The 27,945-nt window shown below is 52.3% G+C and overlaps 1 protein-coding gene across 1 annotated transcript; it reads right to left on the bottom strand.

Moving 5' to 3' along the window:
- On the bottom strand, window positions 1-27,945 carry ADAMTS13 (ADAM metallopeptidase with thrombospondin type 1 motif, 13). The gene is made up of 27 exons (XM_006863826.1): window positions 27,905-27,945; window positions 27,710-27,827; window positions 25,589-25,672; window positions 24,615-24,739; window positions 24,388-24,534; window positions 23,481-23,621; window positions 22,857-23,019; window positions 21,902-22,006; window positions 20,177-20,328; window positions 20,022-20,085; window positions 18,569-18,695; window positions 12,918-13,066; window positions 12,518-12,638; window positions 11,980-12,060; window positions 11,329-11,510; window positions 9,784-9,910; window positions 9,581-9,704; window positions 7,882-8,024; window positions 4,887-5,016; window positions 4,631-4,810; window positions 4,250-4,454; window positions 3,023-3,161; window positions 2,817-2,828; window positions 2,419-2,565; window positions 2,089-2,265; window positions 967-1,151; window positions 1-186 (listed from the first exon to the last, which is right to left on the bottom strand). The coding sequence occupies exons 1-27, from the start codon at window positions 27,943-27,945 to the stop codon at window positions 1-3; spliced, it is 3,555 nt and encodes a 1,184-aa protein (XP_006863888.1).

Raw genomic sequence — 27,945 nt, forward strand, 5'->3', positions numbered from 1 at the left:
CTAGGGCAAAGCAGGGGCCCCCTCTTCTGGCACCCTATAGAGGGTCCAGTACTGGCCCCGCAGGCTGGCATGGGCCTCCAGAAAGCCCTCACTGAACTCCACCTCTACCTGGCTGCCCCTTGACTCCCAGTAGAGCAACTGCTGCCCGCGGAACGTGGAGATCCTCAGGCTGTGGATGTCCCGGATCTGAGAGGAAGGAGAGCAGGCCCAAAGGGCAGGACATCAGCTACATTACAAAGCCCTTAGGACTCCTCCACAGGGTCACATTGCCCAGTTCCCAAAGATGCAGGGGGTGGGGGGTCGAGCTGGGATCTTCCCAGGGCCCAGGGAAGTGGACACTTTACAGGGGACAGTCCTCCCAGGAAGCACAAAATCTCATGGGCTCAGGGGTTGGCCCGCTCTCTGGCAAGTTACATCCGAGTTTAAAATTATATTTCCATCCTGACTTCACGGGCTGCCTACAACAGAACAGATCTTTCCCAGTCCACTCCTGACGATTCGAATCTACCCAGAGAGGGCTCAGAAAAAAGTCCTGGGGGTCTTCTTCCCCAAGCACTGAAAACCCTATTGGGGACACAGTTCTATTCTGACACGTGGGGTCACCCCGAGTTAAAGATGCCCAATCAATGGCTGCTTAGTTGTGATTGTTGTTAAGTGCTGTTGAATTAGTTCTGACTCATAGCGACCCTGTACAGGGTTTGCACCACCAACCTTGAGGTTAGCAGTCCAGCGCGTATCCAGTGGTACCCTGGGGCCCCATGGCTTATTTAGGGTGTTCAGTAAATGTTTGTTGGGTGAAGGGTGGAGGAAATTCCTGTCTACCATGCTTTTGTTAATGACGTCTTTGGTCTGAAATTAAACTTAAGGTATCCTCTAGCCAGCATACCCCATTCCAGTCCCCAGGGTCAGTGGTCTCAGAATCATAACAAAGTTACCCCACTGCCATCCCTGCCCTGGTGGCCTCACCGAGATGTCGCTGGCCTTAGACCCCTTGGTCCCTGTGCCCACGTCGGTGACCAGGGCCTGAATGGCTACCCGAGCTTGTGGAGACACGTTGATGAAGACCCGGCAGCCCCCTGTACTCCTCCCATCTGGATTCAGCATGGAGCTCGAGATTTCACCCCGGGGTCCAAAGAGCTGCATGTCACATTCTGCGGGGACGGCAGGTGGTTGGTTTCACTGGGTGTGGGTCACCTCAGGGACCTAGGATGGACTGACCATGGTGTCGGAGGCAACGGCAGCTCACAGTCAGGGGGATGGCAGTGGGAGGTGGGACCCACTGAGCCCCTGCTAAACTGCTGGCCCCAGGTACGGTTCGATCAGCCTGGTCCTCTGTAAAGGGAAGGCAGCGTGCTGGGGGAGGGGGGGGTAGCTCTTCAGAGGATTCGATGAAGTCATTGTGCAAAGGGGGAACAAAGGGGGAATGCCCCACTGCAGTTTCATAAGGTACCTTGCCTCTTGGGCTTCCCAAAAGGTGGGAATGAAGGCAATGAGATTAGTAACAGAAGCATCCCCAAATGACTCAGCCTGCGTCCTGGACCCCAGCACATTTGCCAACGAGGGACGGTGTTGGCTGGTGTCCTCAGAGGTGTCCCCTGAGGCCTGGGAGACACAGAAGCTGCTCCCCCACCCCCAGTAAGCCCACTACAGCCAGCTGGGCTGCTGGGAAAGGGCAGGTTCCGGGCCAAGCAGAGAACTATCATAGCAGGGCCGGAAGTGCAGGTGTGCATGGGGGGGGCACGCAGGCACACACACACACACACACACACACACACCGCTCCTCGAAGAAGCAAAGGAGCTGGGACAGCTGACCGAGCCAGATGCTGCCCAGCCTGACCCTCAGTTCTGCGGAGCCATCCTCCAAGGCCAACTTCTGAGGGGTTTGGTGAGGATGTAACAGATCCCGGTCACCCCTCTAGCTGCTCTACCCCAAGAGGGAGGGGCACAGCATGTGCCCTGCGGGGATCATCCTAACCCCATCCCTCCTCTGTGTCACCTGTCCCTCCTCTGTGTCACTCGTCCCTCTTGCTCATGGCCCCTCAGGGCTGGGCCCCCATGGCAGCAGCCTTCCCCGGGGACTAGTCATACCTCGGTGGGATGGGTGCAGGGCAGGCTTGGCCCTGTAGTGCACCAGCACCCCGTTAGTTGGCTGCACCCGACGCTGCCTCATCACCAGTGTGTTGGTCCTGGAGCTGAAGGTGGTGCCCATCAGCCCCCTGCACATGCCCCTCCACATAAGCCTGCTCCATAGCAGCATCAGGTCCCCTAGCAAGCAGCGATGCAGGTAGACTGAGACGAGCTCACTGGGCACCACACTTAGTCCCTCCCGGCCTCAGTGTCCTCATCTGTAAAATGGGGTCATCACTCCCCAGCCATGAGATGGCCATGGTGAGACTGTCCATGGGGCCCTGGACATACCAGCACTGCAGTTCAAGGAACTCTCCAGCACGTGGAAAGTGATCATCTCCCCCAGGGGCCGCCCGATGGCCACCATGCAGTCTGCCTGCGACAGGCCTCGGAGGTCAATGGTTCCTTCTGGCTGGAGGAATTGCTGCCCACAGGCACCTGAAGCAGGAGGGCAGCCACAGTGAGCAGAGTTTGGGGGGCCAATGCATGACACCCACAGAGGGTCAGAGTTACCTCCCAGCCACAGCAGTGCCCAGGCATCAGGCCATGGGCAGATTCCTGTCCCGTGATAATTACACAAGGGAGGACAGCATCGTCCCTTCCCCCACTTGCTTTGGTCACAGAGAAGCCCCAGGGACACGCCCCCCAAGAGCTCCCCCCATTTTCCCAGGAAAGCGACCTTTGCCCACCCCTCCCACAGCCTGGGCCCACAGAAAAGAGGGAGGAATACAAGGAACATAACTGGACTCGGCCGGCCTGGGCAAGAGTCTCTGAGGCCAGGAAACTGGAGAGGGGAGGCGGGACTGGGCCGGTGGCCACTCTGGGACAGCTGTGGTCTGGTCTGCTGAAACCACCTCCTTAAAGGGCACCAGGCTGGATGTCCCCTGCCCTCCACAGAACCCTGCCCAGCAGCCCCGCACTGTTGCTGGCTTGGGCAGGTGCTGGCAGAAGTTGGCTGGAACGGGGGTCCCAGCCTGGGGTCCCAAGCAGACATCCTGCCGGCTCTGGATGCCATTTCCACAGGAGACAGAGCACTGGTGGGAGAGAGGAGGGATAGTGGGGTAGTGGCCCGTCCTCGCAGGTGACCAGGACAATGGCTACTGTGCGGGTATATTGTTGACACAACCCTGGAGATGGGCAGGTATCTCAAGTCACAAGTGAGGAGAAGTCATTACATAGAGAGAGGAAGGGCTCAAGCTCCATCTCCCAACAGCCATGCTTGGGGTCTCTCAGCCTCCAATCCCAGGCAGTGACCCCCTCACCACCCCTACCTCCTGACCTGACCCCCTTCACTCCTACTGCCTGACCTGAACCCCCTCACCCACCCCTGGCCTGACCGCCCTCACTACCCCTGCCTCCTGACCTGATGCTCCTCCTCACCCACCCCCAACCAGATCCCCCTCACCTACCCCTGCCTCCTGACCTGACCCGTCTCACCCGCCCCTGACCTGACCTCCCTCACTCACTCTTACCACCTGACCTGACCCCACTCACCCGTCCCTGTTGCTTGGACTGACCTCCCCCTCACCCATCCCTGCTGCCTGGACTGACACCCCATCTATCCCTGCAGCCTGACACCCCCCATCCTTGTGGCAGGCTCTGGTCTTGTGTTCACCCCACGCCCCACCCTCTCCTTCCTGCCCCAGTGGCTCTAAAGAGGCAGGAGGGCCCCCTCTTGGACGCTGCCTCTTCACCCCGACATTGCGAACAAGCATCTGTGTCTCTGTCTTCCTGGTGCCGAGGGGCTGACCCCTGATGGACTTCTCTCATCTGTCATAGATTGAGGTGTCTGCTTCTCAGGGCCTCTCTTCTGTCTCCTAGTGCCCAACTGCCCCCTCAGTAGACCCAGCACATCACCACTGGGTGGAACCCCAACTGTGCCACAGAACATCCCCGGAGCCATTAAACATGGAGTTTGCCTAGCCCCCTCACCTGAAGATTCGGGGTCAAAAGAGGAAGGGGGTATACTGCCCCACAGGCGATGTGCCAGGGATTGGGGGAGGGGATTCTCTCCATCCTTAGGAATTCTATGACTCAATGCCTGAGGCACCCCCACTAAGAAGGCATACACCAGATGTACCCCCAGCCGCCCAACGAGACTGTGAGCCCAGCTGATAGTCACCTCTGTCCAAGTGTTGACAGTCCACCGGTAGGTGCAGTTGGTGAGCAGGCAGGGGACCGAGGCCTGTGGCCGCTCCAGGCCTGCACAAGCCACCTCCTCCAGCTCTATCTCGTGGCCCTGGTCCAGTTGTACACAGGCCACCGAGCGCAGAGCGATGCCAAGGCCGCAGGTGGTGGAGCATGGGCCTGGGAGCAGGACTCTCCACCTATAGGAAGAGGAGACTCAGGGCACCAGACCACGCCTGATCCTCATTTGCCCGCCCAGAGCCAGGCCCTGGGCTGAATGCCAAGTCCTATGGGGGAGGTCTTATCAAACCCATTTCCCAGATACCAAAAGGTAAAACTGAGGCTCAGAGAAGGGAAGTGGTCAGAAAGAGAGCACCTGGCGGGGCAGGGCTCTGGGCTGCAGTCCTCATGGGGGCTGGGCCGGGGCAGCCGCCAGCACTTGGCATGGGGCAGGGGGATGGTGTGGCCCTGGTCCGGCCTCACACAACGCACAGCCAGTGGCACCTGGCCCCCTCCACAAGTCACCGGACATGGCGCCAAGGCACGGGTCTCCCATCTGCAGAATGACCAGTGTTATGAGGGGTCACCTAAGGCCATATATAGCCTCCAGTGGCCCCCTCTCCCCCACTCACCGTGCCGGACACAGGGATGCCAGGCAGGCCTCCCATTGGCTCCTGGGCCTGCTCTCCAGAGCACACAGCTCTTCTGCCACCACTGTGCCCTGGGCAGCATCAGAGCACACGGAGTGCAACTTCCTCAGGCCTGGGGGGAAAAGTAGGACCCCCACGTCAAAGAAGGGGGCTGACCACCACCCGAGAGTTTCAGCGGTCCAGTCCCTGCTACTCACCCGTGTGTGAAGCTAAGCAGGCAACTTAACCTCCCTGACCTCAGATTCTCCATATAATGAGGCCTACCTTGTAGGGGCCATTGCTGAAGATTTAAGAGGGGACCTGAAGGTGCTGGACAAATGGACATCGTGCTGGGTAAAGTAGAGGGTCGATGAAAAGGAAACTCTCCATGCCATGAACTAGCACAGGGGCTGTGGCAACGGGCCAGATTGTGACGATGACCAGGCCATGCTCTGTTCTGTTGGACTTAGAGTCACTGAGAGTGGGGGGCTGACTCAGTGGCATCTAACAGCAGCGTTGTCAGTGGAAAGGCACCCTAAGAATTTGAGATGAGGTTAGGGAAGAGGCACATGAAAACTCAGGTGCTGGGGAGGGCCATACGAAGGAGGGGGAGAACAATGCACAGGAAGGGGGAGGGGTGGATGAACAGGGATGATACGGGAAGATTTAGGGAGGTATGCACTGGCTAAATGGGACAGAGATAGATTAACAACAATGTATCTATGATACAGGGATCAAGACCTAGTCTGAATGGGTAAAGGAGGGGAAATAACATTAAGATGCCTGACTGCTTTGTGGATATTGGTTTCTCCTGCCTACTACTGTAATATAGACATTTAAGAGGGATAGAAAGCTTGTAAGCCTGTCTTCAGCCTATAACTGGTTGGATGACTTAAAAGCGTACTAGAATTTGCCCAGGGAAATAGACTTCTTAAACCTGTGTGGAGTATGGGTGGAATCCTGAGCCCCACCCAGAACCTTCCCACTTGAAAAGACATGCAGACCCACCCAGAATGGCTAAAGGAACCAAAGATACTTCTTGAAAGAAAGACCAGCATGGGGTGGGGGTGGGGTGGTAAAGGAGACCGTTTGGCTGTGACATTCTCAAGCTGTTTGCCTTAGAGCCATCAAGGCAAGAAGAATCAACTCATCAGGGTAAAGCCCCATCCAAGACTGAAACCCAAAGGGAACTCACGAACAATCCTGTAGGCTCACTGGTGACCGCCCTGGTCAACGTGTGAGTGGACATGGGGGAAATGGAGCAGTGAAGACAGGGCTGAGTCTGCCCATATTCCATAGACTCCCGATGGTCTTGAGATGAGAGAGAAGAGGAAGGGTTGGCTGGTTTGAGGTTCAGGGAAGCATGTGAACTCCTGAGCCCAAGGACACTGACCTAGCTAGCCACTTGGGACTAGAGTTAAGGGTGAAGTGGCCAGAGGATAGACACGTGTTGGCATGTGTGTCGGGGCAAGCAATATACAACCAGAGGAAGGGTGGCAGAGGAAGGTGGGGGTGGCGGGAGAAACAGGGAGGAATGAAGTGGTTAAAGTGAATTGAGATCAATGTTGTTAACTGGTGGTACATGGAGGGGATTACAACTATGTAGTGAAGCAAAGTATACTGCTTGTTGAATGTAAAACTGATGATTGGCTCCGTAAACCTTCACTCAACTCACAAAAGGTTAAAAAAAAAAAGTGAAGTGGTCAGCTGGTCTGAAGTAGAGGAAGGCTTGCTAGAACTCCCAAACTTGCAGATCGTACCCATCTGACCTAGCTTGGATGGCTTGCTGACCAGAACTCGATCAGATGAAGATAAAGATGTTTGATACAAGAAGCAAGCGTAAATTGCTACAACTTGATGAACTGGACCTTTGCTTATGGATGAAGTTGCCCAAAATTCCAGGGAAGGATTCTTCGCATCAAGGATCAAGCTTGTCTCCTCAGTACACTGGGTTGATAGGGGCGGGCAACTTAGACTCCGGCTATCAAAACTGAAGGACTATAAAGGCATGAAGTGACTGGCTTACAAGCTTTCATGAAGGTGGTTAGGGTCAGAACGAGAGGGCTAAAATAGAATCCCCACTGAATAGTTTTCCTGTTGTCCAGATGGGTCTGGTGATGTGGGGGTAGGATTTTATGATTCATTTGTGAGTAACTGTTATCAGGACTAATGGTGATTGTCACAACTGTAAATGTAGAAGAGGTGTAACCAAAAGGAGGGAGCAGTTAATATGTCATTTTAGGAAAAGGGGACCCTAGGACCAGCAAGAGAGAAGAGTATGAGTGGAGTGTGAGATCCTAACCAGAAAAACAGCCACAATAGAGATGGTGGCAGAGGCTATGGCTCAGAGAGACAGAGCAGCAGAGGACTCTAGGCCCATGGACTGAGAAAGGCTGTGTGCCTACAGGCAGGAGGCTGGCTTGCAAAATGTGCCCTTTGGACATTTAAACGAATATGTATTTTCAGTGAGGTATGTGTACTTCAAAACAAGATAAAAGGAAATAGAGGTAAATACTGTTAGCTGATGGTACACGGAGGGGACTGAATGTAAAACTGATGATCTGCCCTGTAAACCTTCACTCAATTCACAATAAAAGCTTTTTTAAAAAATAATAAAATAACAGGACTTGTGAGATGAAAATCTGAGTGTGTTTCGCATGAATATGTCATTAGTGCTACTTCCCTCCTCTGTCTCCTTTAGAATTCTCCAAATAAATCTCTTGTTGGTAGCAGCTGTCAACTTGATCCCAATTTACGGTGACCCCATGTGTGCAAGGTAGAACTGATCCACAGACATTTCAAAGCAGATCAATAGGCCTGCTTTGGAGGTGCCTCAGAGGGGGTTCAAATTACCAACCATTCAGCTAATAGCCGAGTGCTGGACCATTTGCACCCCCAGGAACCTATGAATGGACTGTAAGCCCCTCAAATGCTTTCTGGAACTAGGCAAGCAGACAACAGAATTCACTGTCACTAAGTGATCCTGGAAGCCCCTCACCTCGGCCACAAGAGACGGAGCAGGGTCCACCCACAAGAATCCACACGTGCCCAGAAAGAGCAGCCACTGGAGCCTCCTGGTCTTCTCCGCCGAGAGCACGAGTCCCGTTCTCCACAGCAGGGTCAGGGGCCAACGCCTCCCTCCTGTTCATAGCATAGGGGTCAGCAGACCGGCCACCACCATGGGCTGAAGGGGCAGCTCCACCATTCAGGAGCCCATAAAGGACCCCCACATGGGCTGTCACCTCAGAGTTGGGGGGTAGCTGAGTCAGCCTCTGTAGGGTGCCCCATATAGGGAGACAGCCCCTTCCTGTCCTCCAAAGGCAAAGGCAGACCACCACCCAGAACACAAGATTACTGCACATGCATAGTGCAGGTACTCAAGAAACGTGTGTCAGATGAAGTCACCAAATTCACAGTGATGGATGGAAACCAGCCTAAGGCGGGGATGCCTGGATATTGTGCTGAAGACTCTGAGGCTGTGTTGAGGGTTCTAGGCTGTGTTGAATATTATGGGACTGTGTTGAGGAGGATTCTGGACAGTGTTGAGGCGGGTTCTGGGCTGTGTTGAGTAATTATGGGCCTGCATTGAGGATTCTGAATCCTGATTTCACCTCAGTGGGGAAGAGTGGGGAGTGTTATACCTGTTATGGATGCAAGTGGGAAAAGAATCCAGAGTCATTTGGGCCCCAGTGTTCAAAACTCACCCCCTCCCCACAGGGCAGATGAAACAACCAAAGTCCAGAGGGAAAGAGGTCTTGCCCGGTCACCCCCCCAGTTAGCATCAGATTAGAATGATAGGCCACGGTCAGTTTTGACACTGAGGAACAGAGAGGCAGCATGGGCCCGTGAAAATGGCAAAGTCACCTCCACACTGTGCTCCCAACCCCCATCAGAGCAGGGATCCTGGAGGGAATGACAGAAATGCCACCATCCTAGGGGCAAAGGTGTCTTGCTGAGGCCTTGGGGAAAGGGAGCAGTCATGGGGTCACCGATCGGCACCAGAGTGCAGGCAGCATCCTTAGGGGACCACCCGTACCCCACACTACGCACTGCCTGCTCCCCAGGCTGCCCCACAGGGGTACTAAGTGGGAGGAAGTGTCCCAGTGCCCAGCACCAGGTCAGCCCAGGTCCCCAGGGCAGCTTGGGGGAGACAGTAGGGGCAGGTGCATTGTCCAGACAATAGGATGACCGTCTTCCCAGTCCATCAGCTCTCTGTGTCCCCCAGACAACCCCTGGGAGTTGACCTTGCAGAACCCCCCCGGATCCCCGATCCTACCCCCATATACAAGTGCAGCTGGAGACTGCCCCACCATGTCCCAGCAGAGAGAACCTGGCCCTGTTCTTGTGTCCTGTCCAGTTGACAGTGGCCAGGTCACCCGCCCTTCCCTCTGAGGCCACACAACCTCCCTCCAAGGTGGCACCACCTATACCGAGAAGCTCAGCTCAGAAGACAGAGTGCCCTCAGACAGCTTGGCGGTGGGCTAGAGCCACCAGCTGACACTGTGTCTGCCTTGAGCCTCAGTGTCCTCATTGTAAAAGGGGCCTATGGACAGAGCCCACCTCACACAGCAGTTTCAGGATGAGATGGGATACACACAGAAACTGTCATACAACGCCTGGAGCTCTGAGTCACGGTGCCAAGGCTGACCCCACTCCACCCCCACCCCTGAGAGACCGGAGCCACACCCTGAGCTCACCACGGTGGACAAGGTGCTAGGATGCAGGACTCCAGCCTCGCTGGTGGCTTCGGTCTCCCTCTGCACCCGGCAGCCTCCATCCCCTGGCTCTGGTTTAGACAGCTGTAGGTCACCAAGTGTTGCCCTGGGAGGAGAGAGGAGGACTAGGCCACGTCCAGGCAGGGGGCACCAGTGCTGTGGGTCAGCCCTTACCTGTGCCTCACCTGCCCCACAGCTCACCGAACAGGCCCCCCGCACGGCGGTCCACGTCCCCACCAGAGGCTGGAAATAACTGAAGGTGATGTCTGGGCGGGCAGGGCTGCCATATTCATCACCATAGCGCCTGTAAACCTGCACCAAGTTGGACAGCAGAGGTCAGGCCTGTGCCCAGTGGGCCCTGAGGGTCACTGCTCACAGCCACCTCCTCCAGGAAGCCTTCCAACTCCTCACCCCTCAGTCCTCATGTCATTTCACTCATCAAGCAATTAGCAACAGGGACCCCATGGCAGACTCTGTATAGCTCAGCATTCAGGACACGGTACCAGCCTCAAGGAGCCCAGAGTCGGTTGGGGGTCAGGTGTCTGTCTTTTCAACACCTGCTGCAAATGTGGTTGTTCTTCCACTGACCCTGATCACCCAAAGTGAGGTCAGCTCTCACAAGTGAAAGGACACAGCCCTGCAGACTGCCCAGTCTGCCCTCAGACTGCCCAACCCCCTCACTTCTGACCTGCTGGCTACAAGTCTGGGGGCTCTCACTACTCCTTCAGGTTTGATCATTGGCTAGAACAATTCACAGAACCTGGGAAACTACTGATTCTAAGGTCCCAACGAGACCCAGGAGGGTCCCGCGAGGAGACACATCGGCCTGTCCATCCCCAGCCAGGAAGCTCAGGAAGCTCCCGTGCCCAGAGCCGTGACTGGGGTTTCACTGCTTAGGCATGATGCGGGGAGTCGATGCCCACTACCACCTGGTTTAACTTGGCCTCCAGCCCCTTTTCCTCCCCAGAGAGCCAGCGGACATCCCATGGAGGTACTTTTCTGGCCTGGCCAGTCCCATCCAGCCTGAATTTCCTCATTAGCATAAACACTCCGATGTGGCCTGGGGCCTGGTGGGTAACAGACCTTCCAGGCAGACTGGAAAAGTCCCAGAAGCTCCCTCCCAGGAGCCAAGAACAATGGCCAAATTCTCTGGGTGAAGCATAAAGTAGCCGGTTGGCGCAGGACTAGGTGTATACACAGGGCAGGGTGGGAGCACAGAAGAGGCTCCCTGACTTGACGGGCGTGGCAGTGACAGTGTAAATCAGGAGAGATTTCGGGAGGTAACAAACAGAGGGTGGAGGGGTAGCTCCATCACAGGGTCAGCAGGCGAGATGAGGCCCGAGGGGTCAGCAGGAAAGGACTGGACCATGGAGGACCTGGCCTGCTTGTCTTTCTGCAAGTTGTCTCTGGATGGCTTCAAACTGCCAACATTTTAGTTAGCTACCCAGCGTATTTAGGAGCTTTGGTAGCGTAGTGGTTACAAATCGGGCTGCGAACCTTAAGGTCAGCGGTTCGAAACTACCAGCTGCTGCGCGGGAGAAAGATGAGGCTTTCTACTCCCGTAAAGATTTACACCCTCAGAAACCCTGTACAGGGTCGCTATGGGTCGGAACCGACTCAACGGCACTTAACAACAACAACAACAACCCAGCGTATTGGCCGTTTATATCGCCCAGGGATGAATGAGAAACAACTGAGGCAGCAGCCGAGCGGCGCTGGGGGATGCTCACCTGGATCTCAATGTCTTCCTGGGCAGGTCCCTGGATACGGAGCTCCTCCCGGCGGGGCAGCTGGTCCTCACTGAGCAGCACTGTGTACTTGAGGTGGCTGTCTTCCAGGATGGAGGGGTAGGTGGTACTGGGAGAGACACTTGTGTTGCCAGCCACGACGTACTGCCCTCTGATCCTGACCGCTGCCAGGGGATTGAGGGTCTGAGGACCGGCCCAACCTCCTTATAAATGGAGTGGTTTAACTCTCCATCCTCAGGGTGGGCCCAGCAAGACCTCCTCTGCAGAATGGAGTGATTTAAACTCTCCACCCTCGGGGCGGGTCCCTCTGCAAACAAGGTCCTGGGTGAAGAAGGCAGCAGGACCAGTCCAGACAGACTTCCAAAACCACGCCTTGGCTCCCCTCCCCAGACCTGCCCTCCCTGGAAGAGGACCCATTGGCATTTCGGTCCGATGGGCTGTACCCCCCAGACACAATCCGGAACCTGAGGAACGCTGTGGGCCTGCTTCCCCTCACCAAGTAGGCACACACAGAGGACTTTACAGGTGGTTCAGGGACCAAGGATATCGAGGTGAGTAACCACACCACAGACTCAAAGGTCATGTACAGACGACCTCTGGAAAGGACTGGTTAGGTGTCCTCTGTCAACTCACCCAAGTGTGTGAAGAGCGGCCTGTGGTTGACAACGTGGATACTGGTCATGTTGGGGGTGATGGTGAGGAAGGTCACATATTCTGGAAGGAAATAGGGTGCAAGGGATGTACTGGTCACATCACAGGCGCAAGGGAGTGGATATCATTCAGCTGCACAGGAAAAGGGGCCTTTAAACACCAAAAGCCAGCAAAGCACAGGGCTGCCTCCGAGTGGTGAGTCCATCGTCACCAGAGGTAATCAAGCCAGGTTGAACAACCACTGCTGAGCCAAGTCTAAGTTCTCATCCACAGAGAGTATCATACCAAAGAGAATGAGCCTCAAGTCCTCCCTTCATCATCTAAGTGACTAACTTGGCTGATGCTTTGCCTCTTCTATGAGGAGACAAAACCCTCGCTCACAGCGACCCTCTCATTACGGTCTGTCCAGAGAGAAGACTCTGACCTTCCAGAAACCGCACGATACGTGTAACCTCCAGCATCACAGGGAGCCCATGTGACTGCTGCCTTGCAAATCCTTGCGTTCAAAGGGAGCCCCTACCTCTGGCTCTTCCAGCCGAGAAAGAGCCGCTCTGCCGACTGCAGGTGCTGTTATCTCCTCCACACACCTGGCACATGTCACGTACCTGCCGGGAGTCCATCCTGCCATCACAGCCCAGGGTCTGTGCACAGGGAAGGGAGTGAGGCTCCAGGCCACCAAAGGGAGACCCCCAGCCTCTTCCTCAGCTCCGAGGCGGCTCAGCTCCGGGACTTAACAAGTAGGTATGTTTCCACAGTACCTGCCATCTACCCACCTGAGACCACAGCGAAGCTCTCCATCAGGGCTGGCCCACTGTCCCAGCACCACTCCCGGACAGACCCTGCAGTCCTTGGTGGGGAACACCCAGGAACCTGCCCACTGGAGGTACCCCAACAGGACAGAGACCCACCCACCCACCTACCCTGCAGCTGCCAGAGATGCACAAGCTGAGGGTCCCATCTTCCTGAGGGACACTTGGCACACAGCGGGTCCCGTCCACAAAGCTGTCCCCACGACTCACAATGAAGCTCTGGCCCACAGCCCGACACATGTGCCTGCATAGAGAGTCCCCTGGGGAAAAGAGAGAAGAGACCCCAATGGGGGTAGGGAGGGCAGTGACCAGGCTGAAAGCTCCTCTGGGACCCAAGCCTGATTCAATAGGCCCTCACCCCATCAGCCCGGTCTCCCTAGCTTCAGCCTAAGCATTTGCAGACCAGGGTCCTATTTCCCATCTCCTACCTCTAATGGCAACAGCCATGATTGTAACTTAGTAGCTGTTATTATTAGCTGCTGATAGTTTCAACTGATGACAACCAAGGAGATATGCACTGGACTGCTCCCCGCAAGGTCCATGGTTTAAATCCACCAGCCACTCCTTGGGAACTCCATACGGGGTGGTTGTAAGTCAGGAAGCAACTTGAGGACACTTAGCTACAACAGGAACAAAGGGTTTCCAAGGCTAATCGCCAGGGGCCATCTTCCAGCAGTCTGGCTCACCCGTGGTTTGAACCACCAACATATCGGACGTTATTCAAGTGTTTAACCATTTGTGCCAAGCAGGGATCCTAATGTGGTAATTACTGAGCCATGAGCCAAGAGCCAACTTCTGGCTACATCTTCGCTCTCTCTCCGCAGCGTTCTAAAAGCCCTTGTTGTTGTTGTTGTTGTTGTTGTTGCTAGGGACCGTGAATCACATGGACAACAGATGGAACACCGTCCAGTCCTGCACCATCCTCACAGTTTGTGTGATGTCTGAGCTCGCTGTTGCTTCAATCCATCTTGTTAGGAGTCTTTGTCTTTTTGGTTGACCCTCCGCTTTACCAAACATGATGTCCTTCTCCAGGGACTGATCCCTCCTGATAACTTGTCCAAAGCATGAAAGACAAAGTCTCAGCATCCTGGCTCCTAAGGAGCATCCTGGCTGGACTTTTTCCGAGACAGATTTGGTACTTTCAATATTCTCCTTGAACACCATAATTCAAATGCATTGATGATTCTACCATCTTAATTATTCACTGTCCAACTTCCCCATGCATGTGCGGTGATTGAAAATACCATGGCTTGGGTCAGGTGCACCTTAGTCCTCAAGCTGACATCATTACCTTTGAACAGTTATAGAGGTCTTTTGCAGCATATCTGTCTAACGCACTATGTGGTTTGGTTTCTTGACGGCGGCTTCATGTGTGTTCATTGTGGATCCAAGCAAAATGAAGTCTGACGACTCCAATTTTTTCTCCATTTATTAAATGTTATGTATTGGTTGTGAGGATTTTTGTTTGTTGACATGGAAGTTCAACCCATACTGAAGACTTCGTTCTTGGATCTTCATCAGTAAGTATTCTTAAGTCTTCTTGGCTTCCAGCAAGCAAGGTTGTATCATCTGCCTATCACACGTTGTTAATGAGTCTTCTTCCAATCCTGATGCCACGTTCTTCTTCATATAATCCAGCTTCTTGAATTATTTGCTCAGCATACAGATTGAATAAATCTGGTGAAAGGATACAATCCTGATACACACCTTTCCTGATTTCAAACCATTCAGTGCTTCCTTGTTCTGTTTTAACAACTGCCTTTTGGTCTATGTACAGATTCCTCATGAGCACAATTAAGTGTTCTGAGATAGCCATTCTTTGCAATGTTATCCATAGTTTGTTATGATTGGCACAGCCAAATACCTCTGCATAGTCAATAAAGCATCTTCCTGATAGTCTCTGCTTTTAGCCAAGATCCATCTGACATCAGCGGCAATGATATCCCTTAGTCCACATCCTCTTCTGAATCTGGCTTGAGTTTCTGACAGCTCCCTGTCAACGAGCTACTGCAACTGTTTTTGAATTAACTTCCACAAAATTTTACTTGCATGTGATAGCAATGATACTGTTCAATGATTTTCACATTCTACTGGGTCACCTTTCTCTGGAATGGGTACAACTATAGATCTCTTCCAATCGGTTGGCCAGGTAGCTGTCTTCCAAATTTCTTGACATAGATGAGTGAGTGCCTCCAATGCTGCATCATGGGATGTTGAGACATTTTAATTTGTATTCTGTAAATTCTGGGAGCCTGATCTTTCACCAATGCATTCAGTGCAGCTTGGACTTCTTTCTTCACTACCATCGGTTCTTGATCACATGCTACCTCTTGAAATGGTTGAGCATCCATCGATTCTAATTGGTGCAGAGACTCTGTATTCCTCCTAGCTTCTTTTGATGCTTTCTGCATCATTCCACATTTTGCCCATTAGAATCCTTCAGTATTTTAAGTAGAGGTTTGAAATTTTCCTTCAGATCTATTCAGCTTGAAAACTGTTAAAAGTGTTTGTCCCTTTTCATTTTCTAACTCTAGGTCTTTGCACATTACGTAACAATGCTTTACCTTCTGACTTTTGACACTTTCTGATCAGTTCTACTTCCTTATTTCTTCCATTCTCTTTAGCTTGTCTGTGCTCAAGAGTAAGTTTCAGAGTCTCTTCTGACATCCATTTTGGTCTTTTCTTTTTGCCACTTCAGTGCCACAGCCTATGGTTCAGGGCTACAGTTTGCTCTGGCATGGGGCACTATGAAAGGCCCATGGGGAAGAGCCTGCCATAAATCTAAACCCATGCGTTTCCCTGTCTTCTTAATGACCTTTTGCTTTCTTCCTGTATGATGTTCTTGATGACATCCCACAAATCTTCTGGTGTTTGGTCGTTAGTGTCTAGTGCATCAAATCTCTTCTTCTTTTATTATTTAAGTTTTTATTGTGAATTGAGGGATAGTTTATATGGGGAAACATCAGTTTTACACTTCCTGACGTATTTTGTTTCACTGCAATGATTACAATCCCGTCCGTGCAACAGTATTTGCTTCTATTCCCTTCTGGATTGTTTTGTTTTGTTTTTAGATGTGCACCAAAACACTCAGAAATATACAATCACTCAAACAACCAAAGGGCACACACACCCTGCAAACCTGCCCCCTGGCCACCAGCACACAGCCCCTCTCCCTCCATAAGTCTAAAGTCCTCAGCTGCTCTGTCTCTCCACGTCATCATCTCTGCCTCCATCTCTGGTGTCGCTGCTTCTCTGGGTAGGGTCCCACACTCTGCTTCCGCTCTTCTCCTTTGATGGTCCCAGGGTCCTCCACTCGAGGACTGTAAGACCAACTCACCCCTTTTTGCTATAAAACTTCTACCTTTACAGTTGCAACAATCAATTAGCCATGATAACAATGACTCACTATTGAATCATAAGAGTTTTATCCCCAACTCCTTTCACCAGACCCATCTAGAAAGGATGAAAACCACTCAGTGGGGATTCCACCTTCCCCTGAACACTCTAAATCTAAACTCCCTCTTGAAAACTTGTAAGCCTTTACACCCCACCCCACCCCCATTTTGGGTAGCCAATGTCTAAGTTGCCCATCCCTATCAACCCTGTATACAGAGGGGATAGGAATGATTGTTGCTGTACCTAGTCTTTTCCTCTGGGTGGATATTTTAAGCTACTACATCCATAAGGATAGGTCAAATTCATCAGATTACAGCAATTTGCGCTTGTTTTCTTTATCTTCCTCTAGTAGGGTTCTGATCATCCAGCCATTGAAGCTAATGGGCACTATCTGAAATTTGGGGTACCCTTGTGCATCTCCCCTCAGTTCATATCAGCTGGACGGCTCACTCTCAGCTCTAGCCCTCCATGGCCATGTCCTTGTCCGTGGGCTTTGGAGTCCCCAGATCTCACCATACTTCGGGCCAGCTAGGTCTCACCATACTCCAGGTCGATGGGGGTCTATCTAACATAGTCAGACTCAGCTCACCTCTTCATTGCTGATTTTCCCCCAGTTCCACTCACCAATAGACCAACATGGTCGCCAGCAAGCTTACATGCCTGCTCATGTGTTCCCTTTGAATTTCAGTCTTGGGAGGACGTTTGTCCAGAAGGGAATCAAATCTGTTCTTGATATGGTCTCTAAATTCAGTTGGGATGTATTCAAAGTCATATTTTGACTCTTGTGGACGTGTTTAAATTTTCTTTCACTTTAGCCTGAACTTGCATATAAGCAATTGATACTTTGTTCCACAGCCTGCCCCTGGCTTTGTTTTGACTGATGATGTTGAGCGTCTCCATCGTCTCTTTCCACATCTATAATCAGTTTGATTTCTGTGTGTTTTATCTGGTGAGATCTACATATGCCTTTTATGTTGTTGAAAAAACGTACTTGCAATAAACGTCTTTCAGATTTTTATCATGTGATCTCCAGCATCGTTTCTATCACCAAGGCCATAATTTTCCAACTACTGAACCTTCCTCTTTGTTTCCAACCTTCCTATTCCAATCATCAGTAATGATCAATGCATCTTGATTGCATGCTTGATAAATTTCAGACTGCTGAATTTGGTTATCATTTCTGTTAATCACCATCGAGTTGGTTCTGACTCATAGCGACCCTATATAGGGTTTCTGAGGAGCAGCTGATGGGTTTGAACCACCAACCTTGTGGTTAGCAATCCAGTGCTTATCCTAAAGCGCCACACCAGGACTCTAGAAATTCTTTGGTTTCATCACTGACTTTAGTGGTTGGTGTGTAAATTTGAATAATAGTGATACGACCTGCTCTTCTTGTAGAAAGAAGTATGGATGCTACCCTATTATGGAGTGTACTTCAAGATACATTTGAAACGCTCTTTTCTGACAGTGAATGCAACGCCATTCCTCTTGAATTTGACACTCCCAACATAGCAAACTGGAGTCCTGGTGTGGAGCTGCAGGATAAGGCACTGGGCTGCAAGATAGGTTTGAACCAAAAAGTTCCAACTATGAGTTGGAACCAACTCGACGGCACTTAACAACAACATAAAACCATAAGCCAGTTTCAAAATGGCCAATAATAGTCCATTTCAGCTCACCAATGCTAGGTATCGATTTTGATGTGTTCCAGTTCATTTTGATGACTTCCGGTTTTCCTGAATTCATATATTATACATTCTGTGTTCCAATGATTAATAAATGCTTGCAATGATGCTTCACATTTTGATTCATGGCCTGTCAACATGTGAAGAATACCACTCTTGCTCAGTACTAGTCTGTGTTTTGAGTGCCTTTCAACCTGAAGGAATTTCATCTTCCAATACGACAATGCTCTGCTACTATTATAATGTTATTTTCTAGCACCGTATCTGACAATGTTCCACTGCTGTTCATAAGGTTTTCAGTGCCTAAACATTCAAAAGTGCTCCACCTCTTCTTCTTCCTAGTCTGGAAGCTCAGCTGAAAGCAGGGTGACCTTGCTGGTATTTAAAATACCCGTGGAATAGCTCCCAGCATCACAGCAACACACAAGCCACCACAGTACGACAAACTGACAGATGAGTGGTGGTCTAACAGCCCTTAGATACTGCTATTGTCCCCATTCTGCAGATAAGAAAAATAAGACTCAGAGATGAGAAATACTTGGTAGCAAAAGGCAGAGCCAGAATTTGATCCAGAATCTGTCTCTGAGCTGCCCCATATGTCAGCATTAGAGATATTGGCTCAGACCCCCAACTGCCCTCCACACCTCAGGTCTCTGGTCCGGCTGCCAGTTCCAGACCCACCTCGGCTGAACTGCACGGCTGAGCTCCAGCGGTAGAAGGAGGTGTTGCCTTTGGGGAGGAGCAGCGGCTGCCCATTGGTTTGGGCACATTGTTCAGACATGAACTCCAGCTGGCTAGTCCTGCAGGCCTGCAAGGTGACAGGGGTGGGGGCACAGGGCAGGGCCACAGAGAAGGGTACAGAGAACAAGCACAGTGGGGGGGGGGGAGGAAACTTGCTTTCTTTTGCTAGGATCTCAGAGAAGAATCTGAGCAGAGACACCGGACCAGCCCCCCCCCACACACACACACACACTTCTTCCTTCCCTTATCCCAATCCCCTCTAATCTGGAGAAGGGTCGGCTCCCAGGTGCCCAGATGTTAGGCCAGGAGAAGAGGAGGTGTCAGGGTGCCGAGGGGGTCAAGGGCCAGGGCGGCCAGCCCAGAGCCAAGCCAAGGGAGTAAGGGGGATGTTGTGGAGTGAATTGTGTCCCTTACAAATACGTGTTATAAATCCTAACCCCTGTTCCCATGATGTTGCGCTGTAGAATAAATGCTAGCATGGCGCTGTAGGATAAACACTCGAACTACAAGGTTAGCGGTTCAAACTCTCCAGCCGCTCCTCAGAAACCCTACACAGGGTTGCTGAGTCGGAACCAACTGGAGTGCACCTAACAACAACAACAGCTCGCATGGTTAGAAGCACTGGTGATTCAAGGCCAGCAGTTCAAATTTACCAGTCATTCCACAGGAGAAAGATGAGGCTGTTTGCCTCATAAACATGAACACAACCACACTGCTGTGGTTCTAAGCCCACTGGTGTTGTTGTTGATGCTTTGAGTCAGTTGTGACTCACAGTGACCCTGTATCAGGTTTCTGAAGCTTTTCAAATCTTTGCGGGAGCAGAAAGCTTCATCTTTTTCACCAGGAGCAGCTGGAGGGCTTGAACCGCGGACCTTATGGTTCTCAGCCCAGTGCTTAGAAAGTGGGTCTGTTAGGATTATGCTAATGAAGCAGGGTGGGGTTTCAGTGAGAGCAGTCCCAGATGGTGGGAGTGGGTAATGTGCAGATTTGAGCTCTACATAAAAGGTGTCCTTCGTGGCTGGGACCACAGTGGTGGAGGGTCCTGGAGGAGGGTGTGGGGGTGAGCTTCTTACTAGGGGTGCCCCCAGAGCGCCCAGGGGGTTGAAAGCAGCATGGGGGGAGTGGGATGTTGGGGTGCTGCCAGCAGTATTGGGGAGACATGGGATGGCAGAGGTGGGCATCAGTATAGGGAAAAGCTGCAATATTGGGGAGCTGGCAGCAGCTTAAGGGAGCTGGGGTGCTGAGGGCTATCCAGTTTGTGCGTTGTGGTCCCAAAGTTGGTATTAACAGCACCCCCTTCCCTCAAAAGAGTCAGGTGTGACCCATAAGTTAGAATCTCCCAGTTCTCAACCCTTCTAGGTCTAAGCCACCCCAACCATGGAAGCAGACCTACCTGAGTGTTGCACAGCTCAGCTTGGAGGTCAACACCTGTGCACTCACGCCCCCCAAAGGCAGGTCTGAAAATGCCCATGAGGGATGAGAGGGACCCCTGACACCAAACAGAGGAATCTGGGGGTGCCACCCTCCCTCAATACACCCTACCAATACCTGGGATTGTTACACATCCGCTTCCTGGTGACCACGCCTCCTCCGCAGGAGCGGGAGCAAGGACTGGGGCGCCCCCAGCTGGACCAGTGCCCGTGCACCGCAGACACAGGGGGCAGCTCAACCAGCGAGCGACAGCGCCCCCCGAAGCACCACTGCAAAACACAGCAGCCCCTCAGCTTGGCACCCACAGCCCCCAACACCACCCACCATGCTGCGTGCCCTCCAACTCCAGCAGTCCGGGACACTGTGCAGAGCTACGTGGGCTGAGGGGTGCGGGCAGCACAAACATGCTTAGACACACACGCGCACACGTACGCATGCGCTCACATAGGCACCCTCTAGCAACACGGCCACCGGAGCTCCCTTAGCCGCCACAGGCCCTACGTCATTTGTCAGGAGTAGGGGGCGCTGTTTCCTGAGATGGGGTTTAACGCCCCCACTCTCCCTGAGGTGTCACACAAGAGGCCACTTGTTGCTGATAAGTGGCGAGTCGGTTTGACTCATAGTGACCCTGTATAGGGTTTCTGAGGAGCAGCTGGTAGATTCGAACCACTGACCCTGCCGTGAGCAGTCCCCAGTGCTTATCCTACAGTGCCATATCAGAACTCAGAGCAGTTCTCTAGTAACCCAGAAAAACCATCTAGTCCCTGTGGGGAGTGAGGTCTTGGGGGCCTGGCCATTAGTGTACAGGTTCCCCATGGGCACTATTAAGTGTTCTGGAATTCACATTCTTCACAATGTTACCCATCATCTGTTAGTACCCACACTGTCAAACGCCATTGCATAATGAATACAACAAAAATACAGGTAAACATCTTTAGCATATTCTCTTCTTGGATCAACTATCAACACTCACGGAAGCAGCAGTCAAGAGATCAGACGACGTATTGCATTAGGCAAATCTGCTGCACAGGAACTTTTTATTGAAGAGCAGAGATGTCAGCTTGAGGACTAAGGTACACCTGACCCAGGCCATGGTATTTTCAATAACCTCATATGGATGCGAAAGCTGGACCGTGAATAAGGAGGATCATAGAAGAATTGATGCCTTTGAGTTGTAGTGTTGGAGGAGAATACTGAAAGTGCCATGGACTGCCAAAAGAACCAACAGATCTGTTTTGGAAGAAGTGCAGCCAGAGTGCTCCTTGGAAGCCAAGATGGCTAAGCTTCGTGTCTCATATTTTGGACATATTGTCCGGAGGGAACAGTCACTGGCGAAGGATGTCATGCTGGGTAAGGTGGAGGGTCAGAGAAAAAGAGGAAGACCCCCACGAGATGGATTAGCCAGGTGGCATCATTGATGGACTCAAGTGTGGTAGCAGTAGTGAGGTTGGCCCAGGATCGGACATTGTTTCGTTCTGCTGTGCATGGGGTCACTATGAGTCGGTTCCGACTCAATGGCACCTGACAACAACAACAACAACAACTGTTTTCAACCAAGATCCATCTGATATCAGCAACAATTTTCTAATTATTAATAATAATGAGTAATGAAATCAATGGCAGGGCTGGTCACATATCCCCAGATTGTTATCTGCCCATCTCACAACTGGGTGGTGACTAGATGGAACAGGCAATTCTGGACTCCCTGCCCCATGACCACTCCTGCCTCTCCCCAGGAATGAGGACCACCAGGTTGGAGGTGCCCTGTGCATGCATACACACATGCACACACACATACACACATACACCGATACACACATTCACTCACTCCCAGCTTCTAACCTTGTTCAAGCTGCATTCCGTCCCATCCAGCAGGGGGACAAGGAGTCGGGTACAGCTACTGTGGTCCAGGGGGTTTGTGTGGCAGGAAAGCGCCTGGCACACATCCTAAAGGGAGACGGGGTCACCTGTTCAAAATGCTTTAACTGTCCCTCCCAGACCAGGGGACACCCTGACACAGCCATCCACAGCTCCATGGTTACTAGGAACTGGGGAGGAGGGGACTCAGGACACATACTCTTCTGGGTCTGTGATAATGTATTCATTTAAGTCAGAAGTAAAAAATGAACTTTTGGGTCCAAGAAAATGTCCTGTTGTTGTTAAGTGTCATCAGGCCGGTTCAGACTCATCTGAACCTATACAGGGTCTCTGAGGAGTGGCTGGTGGGTTTGAACCACTACTTTGCTGTTCAAATTGACCTTATGGTCCAGTGCTTATGCTGTAGCACCACACCAGGACTCCAAGAAAATGCCCTCCTGTTATTTTTAAGTGCTGTGGAATCGGTTACCACCCATAGTGGCCCTGAATAGAGTTTTCAAGGCGTCACTGGAGCGCTTCAATCACCGACCTTGTGGTTCTAACTAACTTTGCAGTCCAGCGCATTTAACCCACAGCACCACACCAGCACCCAACGTTCTACTATTTATTATTAAAATTTGTATTTATTCCACTGAACATACAAATAAGAAAATACAATTGTAATGTTTTTCCATAGCAGAAACGGGCCTGTGAAATTCATAGGCAGCCCTGGGAGGAAGCCTGTCTTTGGGGTACCCCGTCCTCTCCCCTACCCTGCCAACTCACATTCCCACTGTAGGATTCAGCTTGGAGACTAACCACATCCCCCAGAAGCCTCACAGGGCTCCCTCCTACAGGCCTACTTCCGCCATCAGATTAGAGTCACTGCTTACTCCGGAAAAGTGTCTGCGTTGTGCGCTATGCCAGCCAGAGGACTCACCACTTGCTCCCTGGAGAAGGTGCAGGCCACAGCAGTGCGCCCGAAGGCCACTTGGCACTGCTCGTCGGCACTGTAGTAAAGACCAGGCTGCACGTCGGGCGGACGTCCTGGGGTCTCGGGCTGTGGGGGTGGCGGGTCCCACAGGCAGCGCGCCCGTCCTGCGCTGCAACACCGCCGGGATTCAGGCCCCGGGGTGGTGGGGTTGGAACAGAGGGTGGGCGCAGAGGTGCATGCAGACAGGCGTTAATGGGAAGAGGTGGACATGGCAGAAGGCGGGGTGCTAGAGGGGTAGGTGGGGTGGCGGAGGGAGTTGGGGCGAGGATGGGTTGCCCACAGCGTGATCGTCCGTCCCCACGTTGAGGATGGAAACCCGCGGGGCTGGAAAATGTGCAATCGCCCTTCTGGGGTGGGTTCGGGTGGGATGGAGGGGTGCTTGTGGAGAGGGACAGGAGAATGGGGGAGTGGGTGCGGCGACGTGTGCAGAAGGATGACAGGTGTGGGGGTGGACTGGGAAGATGGAGGGGTGGGCACAGTGGGATGGAGAGGATGTAGGCATGGGGACCAGCGGCTGGACCCAGGCGGCAGGGGAGAATGGGATGGTGGATGGACAGCTCTGCCCGCTACCTGAGCAGTTGCACCAGCTGCCGGCGACTACAGGTGGACCAGGGGGCGCCCACACGGACCGCCGCTACACCATCCGCCGCCATCACGTGGCCACTGGCCCCACAGCCACTGTCTGGCGCGCGGTCGTGCTCCAGGCCGAGACTGTGGACAGGGCATGATGAGGACCCCTCCCGGGGCGCAGGATCCGGGCGCAGGAGCTCCGCCACGGTTTCCCGCCCGGATAGAGGGCCAGCAGGAAGGTTCCTAGATCCTATGTCTAGCAAATATTCGGATCAAAAGTCTTTAAAATGTGCAGGCCCAACCAATCCTTGTGTTGAGGGGTTGGGCTGAGCTGGAGGGGCTTTGAGAGGCTGGGAAGGTAATGACAGCTCGCATAACCTTAAATCTAACCATCAAGTAGCTTTCCAACTCATGGAGACCCTATAGTCCAGGGTGGAACTGTCCCATAGGGTTTCTGAAGCTGTTGTGTTTGCTGAGCCCCCAGGGATGGGTCCCTCATGAGTTCTGATCCCTGAAGAAGGACAGACAGAGCCGACAGTCACATCATTCTTTTGAGAGCCCCTGACTTTAAATTTTAAGTGTAGACAGAATTTTAAATGGTGGGATATAGGAGAAATTTTTCCCTGCTTTTTCTTTCTCTGAATTTCCTATAAAATTTCTAATTGCTAAGTTTGTTTTTCTCATTTTGTGTTTTGTTTTGTTTTTTAAGAAATAAAGTCTTTTGAATCACTTTGTAATCAGCAAATGTCCATTTCCTCTGGCCCTCCCAGCCCTTCCTATCCCTTTGGAGTTAAGGGCCCCGGCTCCTTCCAGCAGGTTCTACCAGGGTCCAGACATGACCTCACAATGTGGGGACCAGGGTCAGCTCCTTGGCTAGAGTTTGGGGAGAGTGTGTGGGGCGTAGTACCTGTGCCCTATCTCATGGGCGATAGTGACCCCCAGGTCAAAGCCAGTGTCCTCGGTAATGAGACAGCTCCAGGTGGAGGAGCAGACACCCCCAAGTTGGGTGACCCCCCGAACCTGACGGTCCCCATTTGGCAACTCCAGGTCGAACCTTGAAGAGAGAGAAGAGACATGTGGGTGCGCTAAGGGTCTTTCCTGCCCTTGGTGGCACAGCGTGTGGAGCCCAGCTACCTGGTGATGTAGAGGACCAGATCGGCATGACCGGGGTCCGAGTCATCCGTGGGGTTGATGGACCTGCTCCAGTCACAGACATTCAACAATGAGGAGGTGATGTTGGCTGTGATGTTCGGAGCATCCTGGGAACAGTGGGAAGCTTCAGTAAAAGAAGAATCCAGTAGAGAACTAACACATCATGACCCTGTTACCATCCCAGGCTACAGAGGAAGAGAGGAAGCTGGGGAGAGGTAAGCCTGTGCCAAGGGCTGGGCCCCCTCAAGTTCAGTCCAGGCCTGTCAGACCAGTCCTGCTGTAAGGGTTAATTTTATGTGTCTACCTAGATACTAGTATTGGCTGCTGTTCCATAATATAATGTAATGCAATGTGATGTGAGCAGCTTCCAAAAGGTAATCTAACACCGTGTAATGTACCAAAACCAAACCCACTGCTGACAAGTGAATTCCAACTCATAGCGACCCTGTAGAGGGTTTCAAGGCTGTAAATCTTTACAGGAGCAGAAAGCCTCATCTTTCTCTCTTGGGGTGGCTGGTGGGCTTGAACTGCCGACTTTGCAGTTAGCAGTCCAGTGCTTATTTTACAGCACCGCCTGGGGTCCTTAACTCAACGTAAACCTCTTCCATAACATAAACTAATATAATCTGATGTAAACAAATTTCTGGATTGAATTGTGATCACTCAGACTGTGGAAAGGGGTATTTCCTTAGGATGTGGACTGCCTCTGGACTCTCAATAGATATTTTGTCAGAACCCAGTCCCTCTGTGAATTTTTCACTCTTTTTATCACCTGGCCTATGGATCTCTGGACGAGAGCCAAAAGAAGTCTCCAGCCTGCTTGCTGCCTGACCTACAGATTTGGGAATTGTAGTTTCCACACTGCCACCCACAGGAAGCAGAGAGGAATAACATGGACTTCCCATGACTCTGGACTTCAAACCTGATGTAGTACCAAAACTCAACTCGGAGCCTACCTTAGGCTCTGTTAGGACGATCATCTTCACCAGGTGTACTTGGAGCTGAGCCCCCAGGGATGGGTCCCTCAGGAGTTCTGACCCCTGAGGAAAGACAGACACAGAGAGGTGACCTCCAGGGACAAAGAGGGGAGGAGGTGTGCCTGGAGAGTGAGTAGGACCCCCAGAATGTGAGTCCCCAGAAGGGAGCTGGCAATAAGAGTCAGACATGCCCAGAGATCGGGAAGGCAGACAAACAGGCAGGAAGAGAAGAAACTTGGAAACGGCATTAGGAGATCACGTGGAATGGTCAGCAGTCCAGAATGTTCCATTCAGTGGCTGATTCACCTTTTTGTCACCCTTTTCCTTAGCTTTGTCCCTCTATCTGAGACACCTTTGCCACCATTTCTACTGCTTTAACCCCAGGGCCCTGGGGCCACCTGATGAGGGAGGCTCGTCCCTGCTCTGGCTCACACGGTACATCTGTCTGGATTCCAGTCACAATGCAGTGTTGGTTGTGCCAGTTTATCCTCTAGATTAGACAGTGTCTGTGCCCAAGAGAGCGTGGCTCATCCCTGGCCTCCACTGACCTGAGTTTGAAGCCAAGCTTTGCTGCTATATGTTCAGAGTCTGTTAATTAACGCCTGAGCCTCAGTTTCCTCCTCTGTGAGGTAGGAAGAAAATCTCCCATATTGTTGGACTATAATGCGCCTGGCATGAGTGGCCCTTGAGTGCTAAAAGTGACTTTTCCTACCACTGATTCCATATGGGCTGGGTAGGGTTCCACCACTGAGAACTTGTCCTCCCCAAACACGCTGAACAGCCCTGGGGGGGGGGGGGGGGCATGGCTTGATTACTGGATTCAGAACAAATCAGGGGAGGAGTCCCCAAAGCTTGAAACAATATTTTCACTAAACAAAGACAATATCTTGTAGGACTTGTGGACTAAAACCCTAAGCTGATTTACTCTAGACTTGGACCAAGTTTATAAGCAGGGAGGGACCACAGTGGGTAGCCAGGACCTAGACCCCTGATGCATGGGAGGTACAGAGAACCCTTGGGAACAGTGAGGTGGCCCTAAGTCAGGTAGATGAAGAGAGAATCTTCCTTTGTCCTAAGATGATGGACAAAATGGTACTAAAGGCCCCTACTCTGGAGACCTGCTCACTGCTGGAACCCATTCCACCCTAGGCCACTTCCTCCAGCACCTCACCTGGCCCTGCCCCATCTCTGGATAAGATTGTGGTTGGGGGAACCGGGGTTGTCAGTCACCAGCCAAGATTCAAATCTCCTGCGTGCTCCCTAGATTTCATTTCTACTCATTCAGAATTTATGCTTCTGTCTGTGGATGATTTCTGTAAGCTTCTTCTTATGTCTAACTTTGCTGCACTGTGGTTGGTGAACACCATCTCTGTGACTTGGCTCCCTTGGAGTTTCTGGAAATTTCCCTGAGAGCCCAGCACCTTTGTAAGTGCCCCACACATGTGTTCTCCTGCCACTGGGCACAAGGTTTCATAAGACCATTCAGTTATACTCAATAGTGTGGTTGTAAAATCACCTATTCCTTTACTGATTTGCTTTGATTTTCCAGTTAGTGGGAGTCTGTGTCCTGGACCCCCTTTGCCCCTAAAGGCTGAGTAAGGGATGCCTGCAAGAAAGCAGGGTGTCTCTAGAGCTTCCCACTGGAGGAGCAGCGGTGCAAAGACAAGAGAACTGGAGAGAAGATGAAGCTGGGAGTTGTGGGCAGCTGCATCCCAGCGTCCTAGGAATCAAACCACCTTGTAAAGAGAACAGTCTGGGGGACAAAGAAACCCAAATGACAAGAGGCTGTGGTGGAACTAGGGAGCTGAAAGGGGGTCCCGGACCTCACGCCATAGGAGGAGGAGAGGAGGAGGGGCAAACCATTTCTCTCCTGTTTCAGGGGTCCTGAGCGCCAGCTGGACCCGAACCTCAGGTTCATACATTCACCCTACCCAGGTCAGCCCACAGGATAAAGTGACTGGCTGATGTGAAGCACTGTGCCCAGAGGTGGGACTTAGTCCCCCGCGCCCACGACTATCCACCACTGCCCCTGGAGGCCTGAGTCTGACGCATCCCCCAACTCAGATCAGCCTGCCCTGAGCCCTCCCCTCAGGCACTCACGATGTTGAGGTTAGTGAGCACGTAGCGTTCTGTGTCTTCCTGGTGGACTTGGTGGACGTCGGGGCCCACCACCACCAGCAGTTCTAGGTGCAGAATGGTCCCCGCTGACCGCGCCCGTCTTGGGAGACGATGGGAGGGAGGCTGACCTGGGAAAAGCAGGGTAGAAGCCTGGGCTTCATGGCTGACCCCTCTCACCTTGTGCTCCTGGCCTGGATGGAGACATGCCGAGCGCACAT

The sequence above is a fragment of the Chrysochloris asiatica genome, unplaced genomic scaffold (genome assembly GCF_000296735.1).
Source record: "Chrysochloris asiatica unplaced genomic scaffold, ChrAsi1.0 scaffold00056, whole genome shotgun sequence".
NCBI lineage: Eukaryota > Metazoa > Chordata > Mammalia > Afrosoricida > Chrysochloridae > Chrysochloris > Chrysochloris asiatica.